General features: G+C 47.3%; 3 protein-coding genes across 6 annotated transcripts in view; 2 read left to right on the top strand and 1 right to left on the bottom strand.

Annotated features, from left to right (window-relative positions):
• Positions 1-639: 639 nt before the first annotated feature.
• LOC107323479 (transcription factor HES-5-like) overlaps positions 640-16,641 on the bottom strand; it is an 18,059-nt gene continuing 2,057 nt past the window's right edge. For 2 of the 4 annotated variants that reach the window (XM_085509196.1, XM_085509194.1), the window contains exons 2-4: positions 8,937-9,115; positions 1,881-2,061; positions 640-1,755 (exon numbers count right to left, since the gene is read on the bottom strand). In XM_085509196.1, the coding sequence (XP_085365322.1) occupies positions 1,517-1,755; positions 1,881-2,037 (396 nt within the window). In that variant the 5' untranslated portion in view covers positions 2,038-2,061; positions 8,937-9,115 and the 3' untranslated portion in view covers positions 640-1,516. Of the gene's footprint in view, positions 1,756-1,880; positions 2,062-2,218; positions 2,335-8,936; positions 9,116-15,726; positions 15,882-16,641 lie in introns of those variants that run through there. The other 2 variants (XM_085509195.1, XM_085509193.1) reach the window with 2 other exon arrangements.
• LOC146759901 (transcription factor HES-5-like) lies at positions 10,317-12,235 on the top strand. The gene is made up of 3 exons (XM_085509189.1): positions 10,317-10,447; positions 10,747-10,927; positions 11,105-12,235. Exons 1-3 carry the CDS (start codon positions 10,325-10,327, stop codon positions 11,404-11,406), a joined length of 606 nt encoding a protein of 201 aa, XP_085365315.1. The 5' UTR covers positions 10,317-10,324; the 3' UTR covers positions 11,407-12,235.
• HES5 (hes family bHLH transcription factor 5) overlaps positions 16,222-16,641 on the top strand; it is a 1,690-nt gene continuing 1,270 nt past the window's right edge. The window contains exons 1-2 of the mRNA XM_032448829.2: positions 16,222-16,315; positions 16,440-16,605. Of these exons, the coding sequence (XP_032304720.2) occupies positions 16,262-16,315; positions 16,440-16,605 (220 nt within the window). The 5' untranslated portion in view covers positions 16,222-16,261. The remainder of the gene's footprint in view (positions 16,316-16,439; positions 16,606-16,641) is intronic.

The following is a 16,641-nucleotide window of genomic DNA, read 5'->3' as shown; positions in this document are numbered from 1 at the left end:
GGAAGTGAAGTTTTCCCTTCTCCCATGCTGCCACCTGGTGGCAAATGAGGCTCCAGCTCCAACAGACCAAAAGAGACATTGCACATCTGCAAGCGCTTTCAGACTCCAAGTACACCGCATACATGCTCACTGTAGCTACAATGCTGCTGGCAGGACAGGTTCTCTGTAGCTTTACGTGTAGTGCTGGGAATGCTTTATGCCCAATAGGGTACAAGTTCAGTTCAAAGCTTTCCTTATTCGCATACAATTACAGTGTGATACACAGAAATTGGAAGCTGGAAAAGGCTTTCTAGCACTGGCTGACATGTGATGAAACAAACACAGAGTCCCACAGAGCAGAGGGACCAGATGAACAAGTTTAAGGGTTGACCACTCAGGTGAGGTTTTGGGAGGGGTAGAGCTGAAGGAGGAGCTCTATTTGATTCAGCTGAGAGAACATATAAGTAACAAGTGCTTACCTCATAGGGTTAAGGCAGTCATGTGAATATACAGAGTAGACATGAACAGGAGCTCCTTTAACTTCGCTTCTTTGGAAGACTGACATGTGAGTGCTTCCCAGGGACCCAAGTGGCTACATATATACATTCTATATATATATATATACATTCTATATCCCACAGAGCACAGAGGACCCAGAAAAAAGCTGCACACAAATGCATTTTATTTCTCTCTCCAAACACAGAGACGCATACACAGTATGCACGTAAGCCATAGGGCTGTCCCAGGAATGGGAGAAACACTATCCACCATGAATTACACCACATAATACAGACAAACAATCATCATTATAATGAAGATGCTAGAAAAAGCATAACTTACACCCATAATATATAACATTGACAAATTGAGCATTTTACCTACTCTTTTCTTTAACATAAAGCAGTAACACATTATTTTTCTAAATCGAAAAAAGCAGCAAAATAGTAGAAATATTCCACATAGTTTCCTAGCTTCAGTTCATCCATCACACCTTATGTACTAGGACTATCAAAGAAGAAAAACCCAGGACAAAGCAAACACCGCCTTTGACACGGGACAAGTTATGAGTCGATGGGAGAAAATGGAAGTGAATTAAGTGTGCATGAACTGAAGATGCACGTTTATCCTCCAGAATGACTGAACAAACAAGTTACCAGTCAAACCAGAGCAAAGCCAATGGCTCTTACATGCCATGGTAGCAAAATTCTCCTACTGCAATTCTTGCCCATCACAAATGTAACTTCTACAAAAATACCTTCCTTCATTTGGAAGACATTTGCCCCCAAACAGGGCAACACACTGTGTGCTGTATCACCAGTACCTACACAGCTTCAAAACCACACAACAGAATGCCTGAGCTTTTGCCAAAGGATCCCACAAAAGCCAAAAGCACGCCATTCTTTTCACACATAAATAAAATATACGGGGAAATAATGCACCCTACAGAAGAGAGGATCAGAGCTGGACTATCAGATGCAGTCAGATTCTTCCTCTGGACTCTATAAAGCAAATGTTCACTAAGTGAGAGCTTCCCTGACTACCAGGGCCTCCAGAGAGTACCGGCGTCTTTTGGTGATGCTTGCTTCAGGGTGCTGGGCTTGCTGGGGGGAAAGAAAACCTCTGGAGCAGCTGATTGGCTCTTCTGGAAGTGACTTAGGAGCTTGCTCTGTGTTTCAGTTCGGACTTTGTGAAGAGAGAGGAAATGAAAAGCTTCTTGCAAACACCGAGAATAGCCCTCTCTGAAGTCAAACTGAGAGCTTTTATGGAATCCTGAAGCTAGAAAAGGGAAGAAAGAGAGAGGGGGAAAAAATGTAGTTTAGAGCAGTTGTTCAAGGCAAGAGATTCACAAAACTGTCACAGATTTGTAGTAAACTAGAGGCTGAAGTAAACTTGATACTCACTCTTCATTTGCAGCTGGCTCTGCTGCTTCAGGTAGCTGACAGTCATCTCCAGGATGTCGGCTTTCTCCAGCTTGGAGTTGGGTTGGTGTCTCTGGAACTCCTTCTCCAGCAGCACCTTCAGTTGCTCAATGCTGCTGTTAATCCGGTCACGGCGCATTTTCTCCACCACCGGCTTCCTGAGCTGTAAAAAGCAAAGGGAAAGAGACTCACTATTAGATCTCCTCTCTGCCATTTCACACTGTTCCTACACAATGTGGACCAGTTTCTCAGCTTTTGGAAACTGCTATGAGAACAGCCATGAGCATGGCTCCAAGCTGCCTTGCTGTGTCTGGACTTACTTTGTTTTTCTCCTTTGATGTCAGCAGGTTGTCGGGCTCCATGAAAACAACGCTGGGAGCCATCTGTCCTGAGAAGGGAGGACTGTCTTGGAGTGGAAGTCCAGGCGAAATGTGTTGCTGGAAGCTGCCTCGGCCCAGTATTTATACTGTGCAGCCTTCCTGAGAGTCTGTGGGTCTGCGGCTTGGTGGAGTTTCCCACACTCTATGGCCAATCAGAGAGATAGGCAGCACAATAGCAGAAGCATCTATTCTTGCATGCTCCAGTGCCAGTGAATAGCCTGGGGATAATGACCTTCCTCCAGATGAGCAGGTGGGGAGTGCGTGGTATGGGATCAGAATTACGTGTCAGAAGCTGGGAAAGAGCTGGCCTTCAATGGGCAAAGGCTGCTGACTAATGCCGGAGATCAATGGCATTCCCAGCACAGGCCGGCAGCCACGGGTGCACAGGAAGGAGGCTGCCAGCGGCCGTGGAGGGCAACGAGCCCCCCGTGCAGGCTGTGTGCGGCCGCGCTCCTCCCGGGGATGCAGGCGGCACACGCTGAGCGCGCGCTGATAGAGCGCACACACGAGCAGCTTCTGGCTTCCTGAGATAAAGAGCAGAAGTTCTGTAAGGCCGTTTGCCTTGCTCTCACAGTGAGCCAGGGGTACAACAGTTCTGCGCAAGTGAAACAGGAAACAGCTTTTTCAGTTTGCCTCACTGCAAAGAAATACCTTTAAATGTAAATACACACAGCCAGAAAAGTTTCTATTTTGGTAATTGTTCTCTTTCCTTGACATCTTACATACCTCTTTGGAACGCTCTCAAGCCCTGTCACAAGCACTCTATGTTCAAATATCTATAACGTAAACCCAAGAGGAGAAATAGCTGAGTTTGGGGATCAGCTCAGTCTCATATGCTGCTTTCATTTAATCTACGCACAAAGGAGTGCAGAATAAATTCACGTAGCCCATAAAGTTATTAGAAGATTCTGATTCCTCATTATTTTGCACTGCAAAGTCTCTGTTCAAAAAGAGTTAAAGGTGCTGCTACTTGCATCCTATAAATAGATGCTTTATTTATGAGCTCCAGCCACACACAAACAGCCACAGGGAATGGCAGCAGTGCTTTCTGCATTCCCACCCAAGACCTGCACAGAGAAGGGCAGCAGAAGGGCAGAGCAGGCCATGAACCACACATCTGAGCTGTACATCTGAGCCCCCAGTTTGCTCCAGGTGTGCACTGCCATCACAGCAGTTCAGCTCTCCTTTATGCGAGCTTCAGTGTATCCCTCTGCAAGCACCAATATGGGAATGTGAATTGTCAGATAAACTACTGTAAAGTAATGCTAGGGATTATGTCTGGGGATCTCTTACTGAATCAACAAGGGTACTACATAAATACCGTGCCTACATTAATACAGCTTATGTGTTCATCTATATACTGATACACACAGATATGTGATCGTGCATGTATTTTAATGTGAATGCATATACACATCTACACTTCTCTCCGACCCTGCAGCTCATGTATTTGTTTGCCCAGGTAAGGCTTAAATGACCTCTTCCAGGATCTGCTGTTCCATCCCCATTGTACTGTTGGTGAATAGGCTCCCTTCTTTGCGTACAGAGCAGCAGCTGTTGGGCTCTGAGTCTTTTATGTCAAGTTGTGGGAAAGTTTTTGTGACACCATTTCACATGTTCTCCTCAAAGCTTGTGGATTATCTCTGAGCTCATGTAATGCCACCTCTGAAACCAATCTTTCGCTCTGTGCATCCCTCTTGGGGAGATCCTCTGAAAGAGAAACTCCTGAGTACCAAGGAGGTTTTTTAGCTCATTAACAAGTGCATGAGGAATAAACGTGGCAATGCTGTGACCAATAGGGTCCGCTAGCAATTTTGCTAGAAACAGCTTCAGTTTCCCAGATTAACTCACTAGGAAACAGCCATAAGAGTCATCATTTCCTCTCGCAGTTCAAGTTGCTCAAACAAACTCTCCAGTTTTAGCTTACACAGGTGTTCAGTGTCAGACGCCTTCTCTGTAACTAACCCCAGCACAGAACTTTGAAACTCAGGTTCTCAGGAACCTGTGCATTATTGCTGTACTGCATGCCTCACTGCTGCAACACATGGCTCAAGTGAAAAGAGAATAAGAAAGCAGTAATAATTATCACCATCCCTAGAATAATGCTAACAGAGCCAGTGGATTTTACACTAAGGATCGTGAATTCTCTATTATACACCTTTTACTGTAATTCCAAGCATACACAATATTGGACAGAGAACTTACTAGGATCCCAAGATACTGGATGTGGATGTTTGAAATACGGCATGAGTAACGCCCCAGAACCTCTGCCAGATGTTAGCTCTGTAGGAAGACTTAAGGATGCTGCTGCTTTCCCAAGTCTTGATGCCCCCATTGCTTCTCTCCTGATACGTGCAGCCCAGATGGCCTTTTGGGAGCAGGGTTTCCCACTGAACACAATGCAGAGGCAAGCACCGTTGCTAATGCGGTTTGTAGTCAGGCACACTTCCTTTGTGACAGGAATGAATATAGTTAAGAAATGGTGTGGGAAACTCCGAGGTACGCAAACTTCCATGGCAGTATGTTAGAAAGTCATTGAGAATGCTATAATGCTTGGGAGCAATGGCTCAGAGAACAGGAAAGATAGCAAATTTTAGGAAAACCCACCGAGTGTCTTGTCCTAAAAATCATACTAAGGTTAAAAAATAGAACAGGTCCAGATTTTGGAACTATTTGGGTCCACACTAAAGCCAAAAGGAGGTCTGGCCTCCACAAGGAGCAAAGCAGACTGCAGCATTCAACCTGTAGGCTCTGTACCTCCAAAGCTTCTTTCTCATCGCTTTGTGCAGTTATCCCTCCACCTGCAGAGGAATTCATCCAAATTCCAATCAGCAGAATTTGAGTTCTATATCAAATATCAGTCCTAGAACCAGGGAGCAGTGCCCTGCTGTATCAGTACAGGCAATGTGCTCTACTTACTTTTTCAATCATAGTGGCAAACGTTTTTTTATCAAGCACAAGCCAGAAGTCTTAGTGTGAACTGAAACCACTTCTGCTGCCTTCAGAGGGACAGTTCCCTTTGGCCTTACTGGTGGAAGAGCAAGGTTCTGCTCCTGCAGCTCCTTCTTCAGCCATTTCCTCCCAGCCCTTCCTCACTCTGCTGTTTGGCAGTCCCCTGTTCAGGGCTGTCACAATTTCTGTTTCTCTGCATGGCATTCTTCACTTTCTTCCTTTTACTCAGACCTAATTTTCCCCTTCAAGCAGGTTTTTATAATCTGATTTTTCGTTCTGTCACTCTTTTTCCCGTCTGTCACAGGCAGATGTGGTCTGAGGACAGGAGTGTCTTACAGCCACTCAGACTGTGTGAGTTTGGAGTCCCTTCCAGTTTCCCACACTGCTCTCCTATTCAGTGCATTCAGGCAGAGGATAAAGGAAGTGTGCCATGCTACAAGCTGAATTAGAAATGGTGTTTGACTTCCTTTTGTACTTCACAGAAACCTTGCTCTGGGTAGACCATCTGCATAGCACTCACGGTGGAGAAAACCATTGATCAAGGCCTGTCAGCCCAGCTGGGGGAACTTGGGAAAGTAATTCCTTGTGCCACTTCAGTTCTTTAGGGCTTAACATCTGGCTGGAGGGGGAGGCGACAGTTGATGGTTTAACAGTCGTGCTTCCTTTCAAGTTTGGGATGCTGTTTTGATCCCCTATAAGCCTTTCTGAAATCCTGTTTTTAATAACATGGAAAGCATCCACAAGACCAAGAATAATGCACTGGCTTTGCATTTTCAAAGTGCTTTACAAATACCAACTAATGAATTCTCAGCAACCTCCTCTGCAATATAAGAATGTATTATTAGCAAAGATCTTTACAAAGGCAGAAAATGAGACAGAAAGGAGAAACTAAAATGTCAGTGTTTCAGATAGCCTACAAGTTGCAGCCTAGTGGTCCATTTTAGACTCCTGTTTTGCAAAGATGCTCAGAACTCACTCCTGTTTTCATTGGCTTTATTATCCCTGAACAGCTGCCAGCACCTCAGCTTATGGGAGAATAGGGATTACCTGCATGTACCACATTGGAGCAGTGCCCCTCCTAAGCTAAGCAGATGCAAAAGTTCTCCTTTGCACCCAAGTTCAGTAGTGGCTTTGGCCAATGTGATTCAGTACAATTTGCTCAAACCAACAAAATAGACGAAAAGGAAAATGCACTCAAATGCTCTATCGGGAAATAAACTTAATTATCAGATCAATGGAAATGGATTTATCTCTCTGGAAAGTAAATCAAGAATTAATTTGTTTATTCGTGCTCCCTGGGACCCACCAAAATCTCAGTGTTAAACTGCAGCTGCCCCCAGTCATAGAGCAGAGCTGCCTGTCAGCACCACCCAGTTCATCCAGCTGCTTCCCAGCAGTTACAGCTATTCTGGGACTGAGGCTCCTCAGTAGAGGATACACTGTGCCCTGAATTACATCAACTCTCTGTAAGATGAGGAGAGTTTATAAGAGAATTTCAGGTTTGAGGCAGCTGTGCTGGATGAAACCAGGGCTTAGAAACGCAGAAGGATCCATATTGCTGTAGTGAACAAATCCAGTTCTGTGACATGATGGTGAGGGCAACCAGCTCTACCTTATGTTCAGGTAACATGCAGTTAGTTCCTGCATGTGTCCCTCTGCCAGTCTCTGCTGCTCCCTTCCCTTGGCTGGAGCTGAGCAGGTGACTGTTGGGCTCCAGGTGTTCCTAAGGGCTCTGGAAAGTGCACTGAATTCACTCAGCAGAGTTTGGGATGCTTTAGTCTCAAACCTGGCAGCATGTCTGAGCTTAGTGCTGTTCTCAGCACTCTGCCTGAGATAGGAACTGTTTCGTTCCTGAGATGACAACCAACAGACCACTAACAGAGTAATTACAGAGCAAGGTGTAGCTGAGTCCCCTGGTAAAAACAGAAGGCCAGGATATTTTCTGTGGCTGTTTTGTATGGGTTGCTGAAGGAGGGTGGTAAACACATAACATGGTGGCTCCCGCGAAGCCTGCTCCCAGGGCAATGTGTTCCTTTGAGACATAATTGATTCCTGCCATCAGGCACCAGCCTGCTCTCCCCCAGGGTCAGCGCTTTCCCACATCCAACCCCATTATCCCACAGACCATGCCTTTTGTACAACACACTCCAGCTATTCATGTGCAAAGCAGCTGTAATCCCCAGACCTTTCAGAGTCAATATACCAGGAAATAATAAATCCCTGTTGTGCGCTCTTGAATATGCTGAGAGGTGACTTGTGGGAATTTCAGCTGGGCAGAAAAATAATAAATTCTCCTTAATTTTTAATTATTTTTAATACTCATTGTAGAAAGACTATGTCATTGGGTGTATGGCTACTTCAGGGCCAGCCACACAAGCAGCTACATAAATTGCTTTTGCCTCTAACAACCCTGAAAATGCAGATCAAGTTGTCTCATGTTTCTTAATGATAAAAGTCCATTTATACACCTGGGAATAACAGTACATTAAGTATTCAGAATCTAAAGAAAAACTAATTCAAGAGGTTAAACATGCAAAGAGTGCATTTTACAGTAATTAATGACATTTTTTTGCCAGGGCTGTGATGTTTAAAGAAGGCGTGATAATGCCACGCTGGGGTTCCTCTCAAACACAGCACCCTGCGGAGCAAACCTGTGCCCTGCACTCTCCTGCCCGCATAGTTCTGTCCCCAGAAGTGTTCCTTCTCCACTTTGCTCTCACAGGAGTTTGTCAGGATTCCCAAGCAATGCCTCTTCTGCCAGGAAAGCACAGCATAGCAGACCAACCAGCCAGGGCTGCAGCTGAGCTCCTCCAGCCACCCCTGAGTGTGAACCAGCATCCCTGCCCCTCTGTGCCACGTTGTCCCTTTCTCGAGTGAAAATGGATTCCTGAGTAACCGCTGCCTGCGCGGCAAAACGTGCTTTTCAGCCTCACTCAGTGAAAAAGCCGTGTGAGTTCATAGTGCTCTGACAGAAGCACAGGCTTCACAAAGGAGTTATTAGCAACAGGCTGTGTGGGTTTGAATTTCTCTGCGTTTCCCATACTTTTCCCCTATTGATAACATTTCTTGTAGGGACAATAGAAGTGTGCCTTGCAACTACTCACAACATTAGTGATGGTGCTTGAACCTGAATGATTTAAAGGGAAAGAATCCAACTCCCAAAAGACCATCTGGCTATCAGTTATAAGACAGCAATAAAGGTCAGGCCTGCTTCTCAGGAGTCAGGAAAAAGATGTTCTTTGACGCTGAAGAGTCTCTTAAATTTAACCAGCTTGGTACATGCCTACCTGTCAGCTCCTAACTTCAAGGCCTGACACCAGTGCTCACGTGCTAGGAGGGAGAACACGGGACACCAGGTTTTGGAGGAAGTCCATTCAAAAACTACAGAATAAAGGGCAACATCTTATGACAGCTGGCAAAAGCTATGGCATGGTCTCTGAGCTGTATCTTATCTCGCACCATAATCTTTTGACCAGTTCAAAGTGTTCATGAGATGACTTGTCTCCTGGCTTTCCCACAACACAGGAATAAAGGGCTCTGAAGACAACATCTGCTCTTAACAAAGAGCTAAGCCCATTCAGGCCCATACAATGAACACCATGAAGCTGGCTATTTCAGCGACACTTCCCTCCTTCCTGTCAATTTCTTGTTAAACTTGGGCTTCACTTAAGGATTTCCATCAAGAATTTGTCCTTGGCAGTCTTACCTCACACACGCTTCCCTCCACTGTTTCCACTTCTAGATCCTCAGGCAAACTCCATGCACAAGCAGCACACTGGGAGATGAGCACACCTCTGCCCCTGCAGGCCAGGCCTCAGGCAACGGGACACAGCACAACATTGCTCCAGCAATTCTTGATGGTTTTCAGTGCTGCCTCAATACACACTGCAATCAGACAAAATCAGAGTTGATCTAAAGAGTCCACAAAGAATCATTCATTTTCTTACCTTTGCCACAAAACAACATTTGCTTATTTTTTAGAGAAATGTTTCGTGCACATAAGAGCAAGCAGCACTATTCTCATCTTCCAGATGAGAAAACTGAGTGGGGCTGGTATGGTAAAGAACACAGAAGGGCAGCAGTGTGCTGGTTGAGCTCTCATGGCAGGTCCAGCTTGCCATGGTGCAGGGGATGCTTCTAGGTGGGATGAGAAGATGTCATGCTGCAAATCTCAGGTGAGCAGAACTGGAGATTGGCCTTGGCTACTCAGTCCCTTGGACAACGTGCCACTACCTGCTCAAGCCTGGGGCTTTGGGATTGCACCTGGTGCTGCTCTTTAGCTCATCCCAACCGTCATGCTTGAAAGAATCTGCAGGCTGCTGGCCAGTTCTGCAAGGAGGCACATGCCTGTAATGAAAGCTGTGCAACGCTGTCCCAACAGGGTTATGGTCCCTGTGTGTTAATGGGGAAGATGCAAACAGAGGTTACAATTTCCACTAGATTTCCATTCTCTCTTTATTCAGTTATCCACCATCCTACACCTGACTTCAGACTCTGCACAGCATTTAGACACGCCAGGCCAACAAACTCTTTTGTTTCACCCTGATAACACATCAGTTCACTCACTACTGCAGCAGAAAAAGTGCAATGACTGCACGGACAAGCACAAACATGCACACATGTCCTGGCAAAGTGCAGCTAGGAGGCTGGCTGGGAAGTGTGCTCTTCAGAAAGAGTAACAAGATGTCCCTGGTGCTGTTGATTTGCACCCTAACAGATTCCCCGCCTTCCTTTCCTACCTTCCCCCTGAAGCGTGCCTTCTCCACGCCACAGATGTGACTGGCACATGCAGGGACTCAGGAACGCTACTAAGCGCAGACAACCAGCTGGAGGGTCAGTGTTTTCCCAGATCCCTGGGCAGCCCAGCAAAGCCAAGCTGCACACTCCACCAGTCAGTGTGGGCAGAAGGTTATTCTCTCCAGGGCATTTGGGATCAATGCACCGTGCACTGATGGATGCTTCCCCTATTGTTCAGCTGCGTGCCTGGATTGGCTGAATGGCTGTGGGAAACACCAGCAACCTCCAGACTCACATATCTGCTAAAGGCTTCGGTGTATAAATAGAGGTGGTCAGACACTGCCAGAGCACAGCCTCATGCTCAGCACAGCAGCCCACGTGGACAGGCTGCACCCAGGGCTGACAGCACCTGGAATGGCTCCCAGTAACACCCTCATGATCCACATGGATGAGAAACTGCTGCCAAAAGAGAAGAATAAAGTAAGTAAAGCATTTGACAGGATCACATTGGTCAGGATTGTGCTCCGTGCAAAGCGCTGCCTCCGACAAACAAGCATTACATGGGAAAAGATGAGAGAATCTCATCCCAGTCAGTCTTGGGGAATACAAATGGGATGCAATATAAAATGAATATGAGTGGGTAACAGGTAGGCAGCATGGCAAATCTCTCCCCACAAAATAAAGTGTCCTTGAACTTTGTGTGTACCAGAGAATGGGTCAGAAGGCAAAGTAGGTCAGGCCCCAGAAAATCTCTAATAAGTGCTGCGTTTATTTTACAGCTCAGGAAGCCGGTGGTGGAGAAAATGCGCCGTGACCGGATTAACAGCAGCATTGAGCAGCTGAAGCTGCTCCTGGAGAAGGAGTTCCAGAGACACCAACCCAACTCCAAGCTGGAGAAAGCCGATGTCCTGGAGGTGGCCGTCAGCTACCTGAAGCAGCAGAGCCAGCTGCAGGAGCCAGGTGAGCCCACAGCACCATCACATCACATGCTTCAATGGGCCTTTGCTGTCCCAGAGATCCCTCGGCTGCCCCCCCCCAGTCAAGGCTCAGGCTCCTGAAAGAAGCTTCAAGCATAAGTTGCCACTGCTCCATGCCTGATAAACAATCTTAACTCACTGTTCGCTTTTCTTTTTCTAGCATTCATTCACAAGAACCCAGAGCAGGACTTCAATAGCGGATACCTGCGGTGCTTAAAGGAAGCGATGCATTTTCTATCCTACTACGAACCCAGGAAGGAAACTCAGGCCCAGCTCATCAAGCACTTCTGCAAAGCTCAGATGGGCACAGATGTCCTGCACTGTCCTGCCACGCGCAGTGCACCTCGCTCACCCTGTGTGTTTGTCAGAAAGCAGCCTGCCCAGAAAACTGCGCAGGAAACTATGCAGAAAACTGCCCAGAAAACTGCAGCAGTAGCCCATACCATCTGGAGACCCTGGTAGACCTGCTGATGAACTTTGCTTTATTCCAATCTTTTGCTCAAAAGAAAAAATAGAGGGACTTGTGATTTAATAATCCCTCTGCAAAGTAGGAAACATTGCTTTCCAAAGGTGGGAGGGGGAAGGCTTTGTTTTTCTGTTATGAGAAATGAAGCTCTCTTAGTAGTTTCCCTTCACACTGAAGGACTGCGTGTGTATCTTGCAGCAGATTTGCTGCTCTTGCGGGTGGCTCCAAGCCGAGGAGGGGGCTGAGCTCCGCAGCAACCTGGAGCTAAAGCCCTTCGCTTCCACCCCACCTCCTGGCTGCTAAGCCCGGGGCTGGCAGTGGAAATCTCTCTATGAACTCCCTGGGTCACCGGTTCAAGTGCTGCATTGTCTGCAGACAATGTCCCGACCTTCCTAAAGAAGGAGCACTTCTGAGAATGTACTTTGTATCATAAGGCCAGCATTGAGCTCTCCTGAGTGAAAGATGTTATTCAGATTCGCTGATGCTTCTGAAGTTCCGATGCTATTCATAGCACAATTTCTTACGTTATTATGATAACAGATAGAGTTATTATGATAACAGATAGAGTAGGGAAAAATCTCTTTATATCCAATATGTGCTGCTCTCTGAGGAGGGAAAATCGATGCCTTTTGTAAAGGAAATGCCTGTAATATATCTTGGGGGGGGGGGGGAGGAAGGGAGGCAATCAGTACTGTACAAAGCATTACGCTGAACATGCTTAAGAGCTTAAGAAGCTTTTATAAAGTTGTGATGTATTCATCCTGTGCGATGCTCAACTTTGGTGTCTTTGCTGTACAATACAATAAAAATGGTTTCAGTCCATAATCCTTTGGTTTAAAATGATTAAAATGGATAATGCTCTGGGACTCAATGTTGCAGGCAGAGCCCTGCAGTGGGGAAGTTAACAGAGATGCCATTTCGGAGCCCTTCATTCCAGGCCATCTCAGCAAATCACTTATCTCACAACCAGTTTATCTTCCCTCATTCCTCATTAATTTGCTCACCAATCTGAGCTCAGTTCCCTGCTTTCTTAACTTAACAGGTAGTAACACACAAAACAATGGCTAAAGGGACAGTTAATTCAATAGCAATCGAAGATTAAAATAGTATTTCCTCTCCTAAATCGTGTCCCCATTATCTTTACTTCTCTTTCCCTGACACCTACGTAGGGGTCCAAAACACACCAGGAATGGGGTTTGTGCCTCGGGAGCTGAAAACACCCCCAGGCTTCAGAGTGCTCCCACCCTCCTGCAGAAGAGACGCTTTCTCTGCTGCCTCTCCTTTACATGGTCCTCCCATGTTTTCCTCACCCCAGCTCAATTCAGCACACAAATCTGCCATATCCTCTTACAGGAGATTTACAAGATGCTGCCTACACGCCTTGCACCAGCTGGGCGCCCCAAGCTAAGCGGGATTTGCAGAAGCACAGGGCCCACGTGCAGCCTGGGCTCCAGCCCTGCCAACCCTGGGCACAGAGCACAAGGGTCAAACTCAGGTTGTCCAAGCTGATAAAACCAAACTGTACCTGACCTGCCATGGACCCTTTGCCAGCCCAGCACCTCACAGCATTTAGCTGTACCTCATTATGGCTGCATGGCCCCTTTGGGTCACACACAGAACACACGAGCCAGGTGAGAGCTGTTCATCCACCTGCCAGTGAAGTACAAGATGGGTTTCTGGTACGGTTCTGCAATTCACTAGGGCTGATAGCAGTGCTGAGACAGATCTGTTTTTCCTAACGAGATATGCAATAATTCAGAGATATTCTTAGCTTTACTGGTTGCTTAGTGATGGTGAAAAGTCACCACCTTGCTGTGCTCAACCTGCCTTTGTCAATTAGCACAAGCCTCTGCATCCCAACGAAACTCAAGCTGTTCATCCACGCCTGTGTATTTTTAAACCACACCCAATTAAGGCAGCAAGCAGCCAGGGGCTGGGGCAGCTTCCACCCTCTGCCTGCACTGAGCTGTGTTCCTGGCTTCACCTCCCCAATTACTGGTGAGCAAAAATCCAGACCTCCGCTTTCACCCTTCCCAGCAAAGCAAAGGTTATGTTTACAATTTATTAATTATTATCACTTATAATAATTGAATGTAAAGCTTCTTATTGCTCCTCTGTCCCCTGGGGTTATGCTCCCTTGCCCCAACACATTCCCGCCCCTGGGGAAGATGTTGTTTATTATGCTGATCCCACAGCCCAGGAATACCCTCCTGACAAAGCCCCTATTAACCTCAGAGTGTGGGCCTGAGTTTCTCAGAGTTTCCCACACTTTCTTCCCCATTTATGACATTCAAAGGGACCACAAAGGAAGCGTGCCTCACAACAGCCCGCATTAGTGACGCTTTTTGGCTCCGCATTGTGGTGAGCAGCAATTCCTGTCCTGATAGGCCATCTGGAGCACTATTTTCCCAAGGAGCACATTGATCGATCAGTATTATGTGAGCCCTTTTAAAACTTGGGAATGTTATGCTCTTTGACACTAAATAGGTGTCTTGAGAGGGGTTGTCAGAAAGATTTTAAACCATTTATGGAAGGCATAGAAAAAATATATATATAATTATTTCTTTAAAAACACCATCAAAAGCATTTCTGAGACAGGCTGATGTGGATATAGGAAACGGCCTAAAATAAAGATGCTCTATGCCCCACTGCCAGCTTTCCTCCTGGCTCCATACAACAGAGGCACAGATACCTGGCACTGAGGGGATGAGGGCCTGGCCCACCAACAGGTGTCAGTGGGACAGAGCAGGAGCTGAGCTGAGCAGACTGTTACAGAGAATTTAGTACAGAGCAACCCATCTGCCTCCAGCACAGGAGCTCCTCCCTTAGCAAAGCATTTCCCGACAGCACATGCCACATGGGATGCAGAGCAGGGACACTCCAGGGAGTTCCTTCACCTGACATTCACGTGGGGAAGTATCTTGTTGCCAGCAAGTCTCCAGGTCTTAATAATCAATACAAACTTTAGGGGGGAAAAGAGACTTGTTTCTCTTTGATTCCTTATGAGCTACCAGGGTTGGGTGGTGCAGACCTGCTGCCCTGCTGGGGGAGGGAAGCTGGGGCTGAAGGTGAGGGGGGCTGTTGCTTTGTGCAGGCTGCAAGGCAGCTTGCCTGGTTCACCATTCACATCGGATGGTGTGAGCCCGCGATTCCAAGGAGTTCCCACATTGCCCCATTCACAGTGTTAAACTGCCAACAAAAGAAGTGTGCCTCGGTGGGTCCCGAGCAGAAAGCCAACGCCTGCTGCACCATCTGCCCGCGCCGAGGAACGGATAATGCTTTAATCAGCGCGAGCTGGTTTAGCCCTTGGGAGCCGTGGGATGCTGGTGATGGGATGGCATTATTTAAAACCACTCACTTCATATCTCCAGAACTGAAAACTGGGTCACACCTTCCCTCCCACCTCACTGAGCCCTTTGCTGCTGGGCCTTCCCACAGGCCACAGCCATCCCGAGGGGGCACAGAGCTGAACTGCACATCCAGAATGGAGCAAAGGCATCAGCAGGGATTGCCCCGGGGGCAAGAAACAGCACCAGCCACAGGCTGACAAAATAGTGCTGGGAATCGATCTCCAATAGGATTTTGCCAACTACCAGCAATGACAACAGGTTGTGGTCCTGCTGATGGTGATGCTGAGGGCAGGGCAGCAGGCTGACACAGGAAAATGTGCAGCTGGCACAGGAAATGAAAGGTTTCCTCGTCAGTTTTGGAAGATTGGCAGAGGAAACAGAGAGGGCTTCCACAAACACTGCTGTAGTGAGAAATTCGTACTCCAGCACTAACAGTGCCAGCCTGGCTTTGCTCCCTGTTCTCAGAGCCAGCCTCTGACCTTGCATTTGCAAGGGCACAACAGCCCAGCCAGCTCCGTATTGGATGGAGCTGGGGCAGCAGGCCCAGAATCTGCAGCTGCATGGAAAACATCTCAGAAAGGCGGCATTAGCTGCAGATCCTGCCTGCTCCCTTCTGCTTCCTTACCTGCCCTGTAATGCACAAGGCAAAATACTGAGAAAGCCGAGGGGAGAAGAGAGGGGCTTTGCTTAGAGGCTCAGAACCAAGGGAACAGGGAGGCATTTGCAAAGTGCCGTGAAATCAAATAGGACACATTTGGGAAAGGCCTCGTAATCATGACATGCCACGGGCTGCCATAGGAGAGCCCAGATTACCCAAACAAAGCAAGGAAGAGCTCTTAATATACCTTGCAGAGGGACCTGACACATTTAAACAGAGGGAAGGAAAATATTTCAAGCTAACAGCTTAGAGCAAGTTGTTTCACGGGTTCCTCCCTTGATTTCAGTCAGTAGTTGTCTAAAAATTACCTGGTACTGTATTCATCTAAGCACGGTTTAATGTCAATGAAAGGCTTTACTCCCTCCAATTCCGCGTCTTTCCCTTTTCAACCTCTCTCTCGGTCATGGGGACGCAGCATTATCTCTTCCTGGGATCAGTCTTCTGTGCTTAATTTCAGCACAGCCTGGGAAAAGGCAGCACATTGAGATGTCGACGTTCCCAACATCAGGCAGAAGTTGGATTATAATGATGGCAAACGCTTTCCCACGTTCTTAGCCCAGCTCCCTCATGCCAGGCCCTATTGTGTCACACACTCCTTGGTCCACCTGCTCCTTTGGGAGCAGGGTATTATCCCCAGGCAATTCACAGTCAATTTACCATGCTGTAATAGATGCTGTCCCTATTGTCCCGGGGCACACATGGATTGGCTATCGACTGTGGGAAACTCAAAGTAGCTTTGGACCCATACATTTGTATGCAGCTCCTGTGTATAAATAGAGCAACTCTCCACTGCTTTCCCCACTGGCAAAGCAGCCAGCTTTGTACTGACAGCAGCTCTCAGTAATGGCACCCAGCGCTCTCTCCCTGGAAATCCTGACACCCAAAGAGAAGAACAGAGTAAGTATCCACACCGACTGCAAGGGCACATAGCTGAGAAGGGCTGAGCCTCTTTAGCAGCGGATGATAGAGAGACGGAAGGGGAAAACCTTGTTGCTAACTGTCCTACTGCTTTGTGTTCCAGCTCAGAAAACCCATTGTAGAGAAACTGCGCCGCGATAGGATTAACAGCAGCATCGAGCAGCTGAAGGTGCTGCTGGAGAAGGAGTTCCAGAGACACCAACCCAACTCCAAGCTGGAGAAAGCCGATGTCCTGGAGATGACTGTCAGCTACCTGAAATACAGCCGAGGTGAGCGCACGCCCTGAGCCCTGACTCCTTGCTGCC

The sequence above is a fragment of the Coturnix japonica genome, chromosome 9, assembly GCF_054131305.1.
Source record: "Coturnix japonica strain WE chromosome 9, WE-NBRP24, whole genome shotgun sequence".
NCBI lineage: Eukaryota > Metazoa > Chordata > Aves > Galliformes > Phasianidae > Coturnix > Coturnix japonica.
This window is presented reverse-complemented; position numbering and strand designations above follow the sequence as displayed.

Coding starts and splice junctions, on each gene's coding strand:
- LOC146759901 (XM_085509189.1), top strand. CDS start 10,325: ATGCTCAGCACAGCAGCCCACGTGGACAGGCTGCACCCAGGGCTGACA. Junction 10,448..10,746: donor TGCCAAAAGAGAAGAATAAA/GTAAGTAAAGCA, acceptor TTTATTTTACAG/CTCAGGAAGCCGGTGGTGGA. Junction 10,928..11,104: donor GAGCCAGCTGCAGGAGCCAG/GTGAGCCCACAG, acceptor TTCTTTTTCTAG/CATTCATTCACAAGAACCCA.